Source organism: Bombyx mandarina, chromosome 12 (assembly GCF_030267445.1).
Source record: "Bombyx mandarina strain Sakado chromosome 12, ASM3026744v2".
NCBI lineage: Eukaryota > Metazoa > Arthropoda > Insecta > Lepidoptera > Bombycidae > Bombyx > Bombyx mandarina.
The window spans coordinates 8433407-8447384 of NC_143219.1; the positions used below are offsets into that span (position 1 = coordinate 8433407).

The following is a 13978-nucleotide window of genomic DNA, read 5'->3' on the forward strand; positions in this document are numbered from 1 at the left end:
GCACTTAACTTAATGAACAGATTATAGGTTCGTGTGCTGCCTAAGCATAACAAAACTAAATTCATCATTAATAATGTCCGACAGATTAAAATACAATCTGTCACCAGCAATTTAAGTAAAGAAAAAAATTGCGGCTCTGTATGAGAGGGAGTTTCTTCATCACGAGTGTGCCTCCTGAATATTATTTGTTAGAATGAGTATGTAGTATTTTTGAATCAATTCTCATACCATAGCTGAACGATAAATGAATCAAACGGCATTATGACCGCGACGATGTTTTCTGAAATAAGCGAATGACCTCTTAAAGGAATGTGTGATGAATTTTCGAACTATATGCCCAATAACCAAACCGGATTTCAGTTTTGTGACATAATAGAAACAAATTGTTCAGTTTGCATAACGCACACATTCAGAGACGACTCTGTGCGTTTCGTATGTGGAATCAAAGAAATGAAAATTATGTAAAATATTACAAACCCATTTGCTCAAATCATGTAAGTTTATATAATTGGTTTGCGTCCAATCTAAATTCAACATAATTTAATCGGAAATTATATTTAAAAGAAAGTGAAACTGGTCGGTCATTAACAAAAACATCTAAAGGTCACTTTCACTGACACAGAAACTGACTCAAAAGTGTTATATACGAAGGATTCCTCATATTTACAAGAATGGATAATAATTATTGTAGTAATGTTTTAATTTGTCGAAGCAACTGATACAAACAGGACGTCGCTACTACCTCCTATAAAACACAATACAACTTTGGCAAAACGACAATCAGTGAAAAGGCTTCAAAATGAACGCAAGTGTCTTCACCTTCTTCTTTATCCTCGTCGGGAGCGGTGAGTTGGTATTATCTACCCTAACTATCAATATCTCTGGGTTCATTTTAAAAGTAACATTTTCTTTATATTTAACTGAAATATCCGTCGAGGAAAACTTATGCGTCAATATACAAATACAATAGATTAAAAATGCCAAACTAATCAGCTTCTTTGCTTTGATCATTTTTCTTGGAAATTCCTTGGGGCATTATATTTTTTTTTAGGTAAACAAGCTCACAACAGCCAAACTGTTGCTATGTTACCGAAGCTCATAGACATCACCACGTGAATTCCATTAGCCACCGCGGTACATGAGATCTAAGTTTTCATTGTATAGTGTAATGTTTAACCCCGGGTGGGGCAAACTAGAACTTATGACTATTTAGACATATTTGTTTAATAGACATATTTGTTTAAATACCAATGTAGCCAAGTCTTTCATCTAATGACTCGGCGAAGGTGTGATGTCCATTCATAGTGTGATTGATATCTATTGATATACCTGATAACTGTGGTGGGGTAAGAAAGCTCGTCTGGCCTATCCTTTTCATTAAATATGTCTATATTAGATTCTTAATCGTTTTGTTCTCTGACATTATGAAGGTCAATGGCAATTAATGTCATGTCGTCGAGTACACTCGTCAGATTACTTCGATCCAAGCGCCTACATAGAAGATTGGACATTAGACAATGAAAATGAAACACTTCATTTGCCATCGTCTTACCTCCATAGCTTCGGATATAATCACTCGTGGAATGGTAAGTAGCAGTAACCTAATCCATTCTATTATTTTATTTACGAAAGTAATTTTATCTGTCCCAGCAATATCATTATCACCGTATCTTAATGGGTCACATGTTAAATGTTATTCTATCTTTTATTTTCGTTATTTGGAAACTGCCACTTGTTTTAAATATAAATTGAGAAGCTGTGAAAAAAGGATTTTTGAGAAATAGCAATTTTTTTTCAATCTCAATTTTATAGTCTTGTATCTATAGGCAGCACGCAGTCACTTTACAACAATTATAAATTATTGGTAGAAGTGGATCTTATGAGCCCGCACGATTAAGTACTACCACCCTGCTTATTTCTGCCGCAAACCAGTAATGCGTTCTGGTTTGAAGGATGATGCAGCCGTTATACTATAGAACAGATTTATATCTTTTGTCGTATGGTGGATTGCGGCATTAACGTTGTTAATGTCTACTGACTCCAATAACCTTTTAACACCAGTTGGGCCGTGAGATTGTGTTTGAATTCGGAACGTCAAAAGTGTCAACGAGCGACGTCCGCTATGACGCCTTACCCCTTTTCATTTCCAGCCGCCAAGGGCGACACATCTATTTCATATTTCTTATATATATCTTTAATTTGTCACTTATGAACTAATAAAAATATCAAACTAATAATACAGTCCACTCTCATTCACTACAACGCAACAGCTTGTTCACTCGTTTTACTAATAAATAGGCTGTCAGTTCTAAGTTCATTTTAGCCACCTAAACAGTTTTTAAAATCATACATTTCTGATTCATGTACGTGGTTGTTTTGAAGTGTAATTTTGTCGTTTAGAATTCGGCTCGCGTACTTTGGTTTCCGCTTTGAATATTTACTCTTGTTTTACGACAATTCTTGGCCGGAATTTCACTTTTTCAACTAATTCCCGGACTTGAAATTGTAACCGGATGTATAATAACTTTTATCATTACCTAGTAGAGGGCTTTTTTTTAAATAAATATAAGTACATTTCCATTTGTTAAAATGAAACGGATGTTGACACAAATAATGAGCTTTTTATTTTATCAAACTTAAGATGGTACGTCTGTAAGTTCAAATCTATATCTATACTAATATTATAAAGAGGAAATATTTGTTTGTTTGTTTGTATTGAATAGGCTCCGAAACTACTGAACCGATTTCAAAAATTCTGTCACCGTTTGGAAGCTACACTATTTCCGAGTGACATAGGCTATAATCTTTTTTGAAAAAAACTAGGGATCCTTACTAAAACTCCAATAATGTAACCCAAGATAAAAAATTACCTAAAATATTCCTTACATCGCGTGCCCTGCGAAAAGTATTGATGATAGAATAAAATAATGTACTACGACTTTGTGAGTTATGCCGTAATAAGTGTTCTTTAATTTAAAAAAATAAAAAAAAAAACGTCAAATATCGTTGAAATTTTTGTTAAAAAAAATACACACATTTAAATGTTAAATTCATTGTTTCCTACTAATTATAAACATTTTAAACTAGCCCGCTTTCACTGCATTCGAGAATTAATTTCCGAATGAACAATCTACAAATTAACATTTCATTTAAAAAATTGACAAATTGTAAAAAAAAAAACACCTATTGTCAAAAATAAGACAGAAAGGAAAATAAAAAAAAAGCTGCCTAACTGGTTCGTGCTTTTAATTACTTCATTACATTTACAATTCAGTATATTTAGAAATCACGGCATAACAGGCTACTTCTCGGTTGTTTTTGAAGTGAAACTTCTTTAGGTGCGTTCAGAGTAAAATTTAACTCGCTACAGATTCGTTATGGCTAGAGACAAAATATACTATTTAGGAAGAGTGAGAGTGAGAAAATAGACAAAGCGTCTCGCAAATCACTCGACCGTGGAAAGAGAGAAAGGACGATGATCTTCTTAGCGGGCCGCGATTTCGATCCGGTAGTAGATTCATTCGCGAAGCTGCTGCCCTTGAATTGTTACCTCCCGCTCGGGCAGCTTTTAGCAAATCCCACCTCTCCTGGCTGAGCCTGTGCTCGCCCACATATTCTGGTCAAAATGGAGAAGCCTAAGGGCCACCAGTAATCCCTCATTCATAAAAAAAGAAGGAAAGGACAAAGCGAGCCAGGTCGTTTCTCTTATACACAGCACTCCCTATTCTCCGTCTCCGCTTTGTGCGGCTCTATGAAATCGTGAATATGAAATGTGGATCAGCGTTCTTTAGGGAAGATCTTCCACCGAGCGGGTTCGGAAGTCGTTCTTCGGAGCTTGAATATTAAGCATCCAAGATTACTGGTGGTAGGTCCTCTTGTGAGTCCGCACAGGTAGGTACCACCACCCCGCCTATTTCTGCCGTAAAGCAGTAATGCGTTTCGGGTGGGGCAGCCGTTGTAACTATACTGAGACCCTTAGAACTTATATCTCAAGGTGGGTGGCGCATTTATGTTGTAGATGTCTGGGCTCCAGTAACCACTTAACACCGGTGGGCTGTGAGATCGTCCACCCATCTAAGCAATAAATAAAAAAACTTATAACATGTTACTATCGCGTTTCAAGTTTTTATCAAATAACTTCTATTCTATGACTAGCTACACAAGAATTTATTGTTATCTTAGTAAAAAAATATTAATTTTCGTTTACCTTAGGGCATTATTTTATTGACCTATTGGCTTTGGAAACGATCATCCGTACTTAAACTAATGAGAACATAATTGAACTGTATTTTCGGAGCTTTAGACGTTATTAAAACGCTGGTAAACGTGTCGAATAGCTTACCTACAATTTCCGAGAACACGGACGATCAAGGTTGGTTAAAATTTTAATATAGCACCAATTACTATCAATAACCAATATAGTAGTAATAAAAGGAAAAGTTAAATTTTCATTTTATTATCATTTTTTATTCATGTGATAAGTATATTATTTGGTGTATCCAAAGTAAAGGAAACTTTGTAATTTTATAGTTTTCATAGGTACTTTGTGTTTCTTGCCGAAGCTTTTGAGTGATAAAACGGCATTCAGACTATAAACTTATTAGAATTTGAAAGAGCCTGTCAAGGTTTACTTGAATTAAACAAAAAAACTATGATGTTGAGTACGGGTAGGGCTTCTTTAACATTATGATCTAGAATTTATCTAGTTACGATAACCGCGTGCCGTCAATAAATTGAATATATGCATTTCTAATTTTATGTGAAATAAACATTTATAGATATAATAATATGAATAATAAAATATAACAGCTACAATAAAGCCCGATTATACTCCGTTGTGATTATAGCAAAATAGTTTGAGAAAATATAAACCATTTAAAGCACTTTCGGGTGAACTGTCGTACTTCGTGCGATTCTGTATCGGAAATCTTGCTTGAAGGAGGTACCAATGACTGAACAACCTACAAAGCCACAAATAGTTTCATACTATGTAGATTCACATTGTGTCTAGACCCACTTTGCCGGATTTTCTTAGTGGGTGTCGATCCGGTGGTCGATTCAGCAAAGCACTGCTGTCTTGTGTTAGCACTCATATTTTTTATTTATTGGTTAGATGGATGTACGAGCTCACAGCCCACCTGATGTTAAGTGGTTACTGGAGCCCATAGACTCATGTTGAAAGTCTCTCGCGTTGAGCCCCGCGAGCTCGCCTTTCTTTAATTCATTGTTTATATGACTGAACGAGCTTACGGCCTATAGGTGTTGAATGGTTTCCGGAGCCCATAGACATCAGCAACGTAAATGCCGCCACCCACCTTGAGAAACGAGTTTTCAGGCATCAGTTTTACAGTACAACGACTGGTCCACCCTTCAAACCGAAATGCATTACTACTTCACGGCAGAAATAGGCAGGGTGGTAATACCCGTGCGGACTCATGTCCATCTAAAAAAAATCTAGAAAACGGAATGACAACTCTTTCAATACAAATTTACAACTATCAGAGAGAAAGCAGTTCGAAAATGTTTTAAATTAGCAAACATTACGAATCTAACAGGTTTAAGCTAATTAACACCACAACCAGTCGATCTTAAAATTATTTAGGCAAAGATTTTTTTGCGTGAAAGCCTTTAACAATTATGTCGTCAATTCCAATATTAGATATTAGCTTATTTACTTGGCTTATTGAACAACTTTATAAGACTCTAACCGGTCACCGTTCTCGTCGAACCCGTCGCTTGCGACGAAGGGCTCGACGGGTAAATTAACTCTCAGACACAGCCCACTGAGTTTCTCGCCGGATCTTCTCAGTGGGTCGCGTTTCCGATCCGGTGGTAGATTCTGCGAAGCACGGCTCTTGCTAGGGTTCGTGTTAGCAACGTCATCAGGTTTGAGCCCCGTGAGCTCACCTACAAACGTTAGGGTTACGCTGAAATAGCCCCTAAGGCTATCAGCTTAGGTAGGAAAAAAAAAAAAAGGCTCTAATAGTCTAAAATAAACGATAGTTTCTGCATCTGTACCCAATGTATACCATATTAAGAATAGATTTACGGAAAACATACAGAACTTAAAACTTTAAGTAGGTACTTATTACCGGCAATTGTACCTCTAAAGAAATGTACTTGGTTATTTATGGTTTTAGAAATAACTTACGATTTTTATTTTTATTTTGTTTTTTATTGCTTACATAGGTGGAAGAGCTCACAGCCCACCTGGTATTAAGTGGCTACTGGAGCCCATAGACATCTAGAACGTAAATGCGCCACCCACCTTGATAAGTTCGAAGGTCTCAGTATAGTTACAGCGTCTGCCCCACCCTTCAAACCGAAACGCATTTCTGCTTCACGGCAGAAATAGGAAGGGCGGTGGTACCTACCCGTGCGGACTCACAAGAGGTCCTACCACCAGTAATCCTAAGTTATCGCTTTTTATTAGATTAATGATTCCTAATTGAATTAAACAGGTTACAGTAGCAATGAAGATGGCGCAAAATTGCGTTATTATTTCGGGTAAGGTTCCCACTTAATTTGTTGTTATAATGAAGAGCTTCAAATTATTCCTATTAATGGACCATTATTTTTAAATTTCAGTTCAAGGAGCGATTATAAGGAATGGCCCTTGTCAGAAGCTCATAAAATTTTTTCATACAGTTGGTACGATCCCAGTAAGCCAACCGTGATTTTCACTCACGGTTTCACAGGTGAGTAAAATATTTCACATATTTTGGTGCCGTAGTCTCAGCATATAAAAAATTAATACCCAAAATAATTCTAAAAACCTGGTATTTGTGAAATTATTTGCAAGTACATTTAAGACGCATGATAAATTTGAATGTAAGGAAGACGTGTCAGGTAATTTGTCAAAAGTACGTGTGGTTTCTTTTAGTTTTCAGAAGTTCATCATAAATATTGTTTCGTTAGGTTTTCCCGAAGGTTTAGCGGTAGTTTCGGTAGTCGGTTTCTTCATAGAAGAAGGCAAGAGTAATGTGATACTTTTGAATTGGCAACATCTCGCTGCCCACGTGTATCCCAGCTTCGTGAATTCATACTTGAATTGGGCCGTACCAAACGCAATAAAGGTTAGTTAGTATTGGCATTTAACTTTATTAAGTATCACTCGATGAACATTCAAATCAAAAGATGAAACGTTGTAACATGTTATTAAAAATTAATTGTAATTAAATAGTCTTAAAAATTTTGAATGTCTAATGTAGGTTGAAACTAAAATATTTAAATGTGTATGTATGTGTTGGTAGGCCATCATTAGCGCGGTTTGGTTTTAAGGGGAGGGTAGCCGTATTAACAACAGAAGCGTGACTTCGACCATGTCCACCGTAGAATCCTCTTAATCTAATAGTTTTCAACTAAAGTGCTAGTCTGAGGAAGTAAAAAAATATTGGTAATAGGTAGGACAGAAGGTAACCCTACGCGCAAATTTCCTGCCTGTTTCTACCGCTGCAACAAACAATTGAAACTATGCTCTCGTACCACTGCTACCACCGGTAACTTTAGGTATTCTGAGTACAAACACCAATCATTGCAATACAATAAAATAGAAGTTTTAAGTTAGGACCTCAAATGGAAAGTTAACGACATGTTACGAACAATCCAAAGCGTGTGTTTGTTTTAAGGGAAAACACTTTCAACGAACCTGTCATTGTAATTCCGAACACGACATTTTGTTAGTTAGTTAATTGCCTTGGACGTTACTAAATTTGACTTTTCGTCAGTTACAAAAACTACGTTGAAACTCTACTAATTAAGTTGTTTTAACAACGCCAGGTTGGAACGGAGTTTGCGGAAACTCTGTTGAACTTGTCAAAGACGGGACTAGATTTGGGAAAGACCCACTTAGTGGGACATTCTCTTGGAGCGCATATCTTCGGGATTGCTGGCAATAGGATTTCGGAGAGAGGGGTCCAGTTACCTTGGTAAGTTCAAAGTAAGTAGGTAAGTGAAAAATAACCATTGAGCCATTGAGGTCTACAAATATTGTATATTAACCCTCAAACCATCACAGGTGCTGCAACTAGTACAAAAAAGCTATTAGACCAGTAAACAATCCGATAAGTTATTAATCAACTTGACAAACGTTTCACTTACTCGATGGTGCAGTAGCTTGCGCCCCTGACTGTTGCGCCGAGGGTCGTGGGTTCGATTCCCACATCGGAGAAACATTCGTGTGACGAACAGGTTTGTTTGCTCCTTGTCTGGGTGTTTATTATCTATTTATCTATATTCATATGTATTATATATTTGAACGTATATAAGTATGTCTGTTTCTGGTTCCCACAAGACAGAAAATCCTAATTTCAGGCCAGAAGACCATGCATGATCTGTTAAAAGATATCTATTAAAAAAAAAAAAAAACGAAATTAGGCAGAATGGTTGTTATAATCCGCCGTCACACTTAAACTCCGATGTCAGGTTTTGTTTTAATTAAAATTTTCACCACCCTACCTTATTTATAGAGTTACTTTGGCACATTTCAGAAATCACGTTATAATTTGAAATGAAAAATTTAATTTTCAACTTAAACATAAAAAGAGGGATAGGTCGTTGAATTGCATTACGCATGTATCGTAGTATTTATTAAAGTATATACATGTAAAACAGTAGATAAAAGTTCTTCATCAAACCAACAGAGAATGAAGAGAGCCTATACGATTTATGGACAGCAGAAAAACTAAAAGCTGCCTATGGATATTCTTTCAAGCGTTATTTGTGCATATTTGGTAGAAACAGTTAAGAGAGCAGTTTATTCGGTCACGAATAACCAAAAAAAAGGATCTAAAGAGATGTTCTGAAACAATACCTCAGAACTTATACTAAAAAATAACTCTTTGAGATTAATTCTGAAACATTACCAATATAATATATTTTCTTTTATATCTTATACTCCAACATTATTGCTTTAATTCGAAAATATCTTATCTATATTTATTCATTGTAGGATTACAGGATTGGATCCATCCAGTGCAGTGTTTGATATGAAACCTGCTCATATGAAACTGAACCCAAATTCGGCGCGGTACGTGTCAGTAGTACATTCTGATCCGAGTAAATACGGCAGCAGTAAAGAGCTTGGCCTTGTGAATTTTTGGCCCAATTACAGAAACCGTGGTCCAGTTTTACAACCAGGATGCCCAGCCGGTCGCTATGCTAGATTCTCCAGTGAAGGTTAGTCAACATAAAACTTTACACAACGAACGAATATCAAATACGAAATTCTCTTAAAACCTCCACGCGTTAACGGTATTATGTCAGAAACATGAAATATCAATGTCTTCCCTGTAATATCAATAAATAACAGAGTTTTAACGAAACAGAAGAAACGACGCGCAAATTTTTACACCAAGAACATAACAGAAAAATAAAACCCTAGTTATATAATCTAATAGATATATAATATAACTAGCGACCCGCCCTCGCTTCGCTTCGGAAACATTAAAACACACATGAAACCAAAAAAGTAGCCTATGTTCATCAGGGACAATGTCGGCTTCTAATGGAAAAAGAATTTTTCAAATCGGTCCATTAGTTTTGGAGCCTATTCGAAACAAACAAACAAACAAATCTTTCCTCTTTATAATATTAGTATAGATAGATCTATAAATATTATTTTTCACATTTGAAGAAAGAAAACAAATTCTATTATATATTTATGATTGTTAGCTACAATCATAAAAAAGATGGTAACAGCTGATCGGTAATAGTTGTATTTATTAGATTATCAACTCTGTCATTCTATGGCAGAAAACGCGGTGTTTGGGATAATTAGATCAGACCAGGTATTGTGATATTTGAAACTCTTTCAAATGAACGAAATAAACATAAGGTATTTGGGAGTTTTAATCCAGAAAAGTGCTTACATTTTTTTTAAATAAACTAACTGAAAGCTGCTATACTCTGCTGGTACCGTGCATTATCCGGCAATTGTAAGTCACATCACACCGCATATAGATGCGTTAATGCGTTTCAATTTTGAAAGATGGGATAGCCGTTATGCAATAAATACAATTCAGACTTCGACCTGATGTTACAATGTGGTTTAAGGCATTCACTTTGTCATATCTATGGACTCCGGTAGCTACTCTATACAACACATTTGCTATTCCTCTGCTTTTAAATACGTATTCTCTACGATTCGATTCGAAATTCCTCTGTTTCGTAGTCGTCGTGGCCTAAAGGATAAGATGTCCAGTACCACCAACCTACCTATTTCTGCCGTGAAGCAGTAATGCGTTTCGGTTTGAAGGGTGGGGCAGCCGTGTAATTATACTGAGACCTTAGAACTCCTATCTCAAAGTGGACGGCGGCATCTAAGCGGCACTTAACACCATGTTGGCTGTGCGATCGTCCATCCATATACGCAACAAATAAAAAAGACCTCTTACCCTATTTCTGAGTTAAACTTCCCTTATCATATCTGATGTTTCAGATTTATGCAGTCACCATCGATGTTGGCAACTCCTAATAGACTCGTACAAATATCGTGGAACTCTGATTGGTAGTTACGCTAGAAGCTTTAGAATATGGAAAAATTATTCGAAGGATGAACGAAATGCTGACGTTTTAGGATTGGAGACCTATAATCCCGTAGCGTGAGTAAATATGTGGTTCGCGAGGATCGTCAACCTACACGACGATCTGGGTCTTGAATCGATCAGGAAACACCTGAAGTTAGCGTCGGAACGGTACTTCGATAAGGTCACCATAGTCGTCATGATAATCGCTTCATCGTTTCCACCGCTGACTCACTTCGATAAAGCGGCACGACACGAGAACTCTCTCATCGTGGCCGCCGGTAACTACATTCCCGATCCTGCGGACAGAATGGAAAGCAGTCGACGTCGCCCAAAACACGTCATCTCGGATCCTCCCGATCCACTAACGGTGCTTCTAGGTACTTCAAGCACCGGTCGCCGTTCTCGTCGAACCCGTCGCTTGCGACGAAGGGCTCGACGAGTAAATTAACTCCCAGACACAGCCCACTGAGTTTCTCGCCGAATCTTCTCAGTGGGTCGCGTTTCCGATCCGGTGGTAGATTCTGCGAAGCACGGCTCTTGCTAGGGTTCGTGTTAGCATCGTCGTCAGGTTTGAGCCCCGTGAGCTCACCTACAAACGTTAGGGTTACGCTGAAATAGCCTCTCAAGGCTCTCAGATTAGGTAGGAAAAAAAAAAAAAAACGCCGCTGACTACTTCCTGACTCCGGCTCAAGTAGGAGCCAAAAACCATCGACGCCCTCGACTTGTCCTTACGGAAGCATCCGAACTGACACTGTTATTAGACACTTATAAGTCTAACACTAGGAGCAGGCTTAAGAAACCTAGTAACCGTGCTCGTTAAACTTGGTAAAGAGTTCAACGTGTAACCTAACCCATACATCAGCCCGCTGAGTTTCTTGCCGGTTCTTCTCAGCGGGTCGCGATGCCGATCCGGTAGTTCTATACTTCTCTGTTTGTATGTATTCTGAAATATTACCAAATATCCCCTATTTCCATAGATATTCTATATTCAAAAATCCCCTATTTTCGGGGAAAAAAATCTACTTTAAAATCACCAACCAACACAACTTTTTTAACTTACCAATTGAGTGAACAAGCTTACAAGCACTGTGAATATTACCCACCTTGAGATGAGCTTTGTCTACTTTTATTATCCTACCTTTCTTGTGTCTACCCTACTCTGGAACAGGAATGAATTACTGCTTCGCGGCAGGAATAGGCAAGACGGTGGCAGTAAGCTCTAAATTCTACAGCTGTAAATCAAAGATTAAGGTTTGGATGAGGACATGGAACATAATATTATTATTAATTGGTCATTATGTTATTATTACTATTAAAAAAAGACCAAAGTAATTGACTATAAGTTAATTTTATAGGCACATTGAATATAATTCAGCGGAAAACATTTTTATTCATTCGCGGTTTTTTTGTTTGTAGGAAACCTGGAAACTATTATTTAATAACAGCTGGAAAATCTCCATATGGATTGGGAGAAGATGGATTATGACTAATTGAATTTCAAAAGGCCTATTTTTCTATATGTATATCACTGTGATCTGAGAAATAAATATACAAATTTACACACAAAATAGATTATTAAAATTTTGTTGGTTTGTATCAATCCCTACAGGCACACTCCACTGCACCATACATGGTGTATTTACCATGGTGTGTTTATTTATGGTGTATCTTTCCTACTATCCCGTCTATTTTATCAAGTAGCAGCCATGTGTTAAGTTAAGAGGTAACTTTCAAATTTATAAAAACGAGACTTCGCGTCGCAATTTTGCTGACGGATTTATTTATGGACACCGTTGATAATTTCTCATTTCATATCCTGTAGATATAATAAAATGGAGGCCGTCATTCATCTTAAGACATGAAGTCGAAATCTTAATTCAACACCAGTTGGATCTTGAGTCGCTCTACCTTCGGAAGTAAAATATAATATTACCTTGTTCATATTTTTGTACCAAACAGGATTAATTATGAATACTTTTAGTAAAAGATTGTAGTTATTGATCTAATGTTCAATAACAATAGCCGTTCATACAAAATTACTCTCCAAAGGAGGAAGTACCTAAACAAATAAAAACTTTTCTCATTACGAATTCTATCTTTGATAATGATCCACTGAATACAGAACGAATTAATCATTCCTAAGTCGAAATTTTTGCACAAATCATTAAAGCACTTAAAGCCAAATGGTATCTCCGATGAGCATGCCAAATGGAAATTTTGAATTTATTGAGAGGTAAAAATGCAATCATTCATGATGACTTTTACATTCAGCTTTTACCAAAATTAAACTGTCAATAGTCTATCTATTTCTGATAGTCTGTTGTGAAACATGTTAGAGATAATTGTTTTGAGCATTTTACTAATATATTTGTTTTCAATTATAAATTTATTTCTACTTTATAGGTATATTTTTAAAACTACTGTTTGACTTTGCAATACACACTTTTTTACTTTCCAAGCCAAATCATACTTTTAAGAATAAAGTACGTAAAATGTAAGGGAAAGAAGCCTTTGTAATCTACGTTTAAAAAAAACATTTTAACAAACGCTGTTGTTGATTTAGGGAGCTTAATTTTAAATTTTCTAGTAGGGACTGGAGTCATTTTGGTATTTGCAAACAAATAGTTTCGGAAAAATTTAGCAACGATGTTTTTTTTTATTTAACTAAACAACTATCTATATAGGTGTAAATTTACCACAACTGCCGCAATAATTTAATTATATGAAGATGGTTTGTCTTAGAGGTCATTCACCTAGCTTACAGAAAATGCTTTTGACAAATCTAACTTAAAATTCGACGTAAGCAAGTCGAGATATGAACCTCAAGTTTCCATTTCCAAGTCTCAAGGGACTTCGTTCTACTTCGCATACTCGTTTCGTCAAAGGAGCGTGCAGAAAAGACATTTTAATTCAAAACAAACCGGTCCATCAGAATGAGACTCGCGTAGACTCCCCAGGGCAGGACCAAGCCACGGGCACTGCTATCCAACTCGTTTAAATGACGACTGAAACTACGCCTTGATGGAAAACAAGACACACAGCTTAGTACTGTGCTATTTAAAAGATTTGAATAAATCTACAACATAGTCATAACATTTTGAAAGTCATCTGAAAATCTCGCTTACGCCACTTTTTGTCCGTCACTGCTGAGGATCGCGACCACATGTGACGTTCTTCCACTGTGTTCGATCATGGGTGTCATAGACAGCATGGTACAGACTACCACCAAGTGCTTCCCTTATTAGATCTGATCACCTGGGGTATTCTGCTTATTTTTTTAATACGCTGTCAAAATTGCTACTTTAATCTACGCTTTGATAAATCGATTAGTCTGCCAGGACATATAACAGTATGTAATTGTTTTGTGATAATCTACAGCTGTCTCGTATATAGTATTTTCACAAGAGCTTAATTGTCTACATGTCTAATGGAATAAAATTCTATTTTGGTAA

General features: G+C 36.6%; 1 protein-coding gene across 1 annotated transcript; it reads left to right on the top strand.

Annotated features, from left to right (window-relative positions):
• Window positions 1-422: 422 nt before the first annotated feature.
• LOC114248667 (phospholipase A1) lies at window positions 423-12094 on the top strand. The gene is made up of 9 exons (XM_028181970.2): window positions 423-845; window positions 1431-1586; window positions 6462-6507; window positions 6589-6698; window positions 6919-7076; window positions 7780-7928; window positions 8951-9177; window positions 10439-10601; window positions 11943-12094. The coding sequence occupies exons 1-9, from the start codon at window positions 800-802 to the stop codon at window positions 12010-12012; spliced, it is 1125 nt and encodes a 374-aa protein (XP_028037771.2). The 5' UTR covers window positions 423-799; the 3' UTR covers window positions 12013-12094.
• Window positions 12095-13978: the final 1884 nt, after the last annotated feature.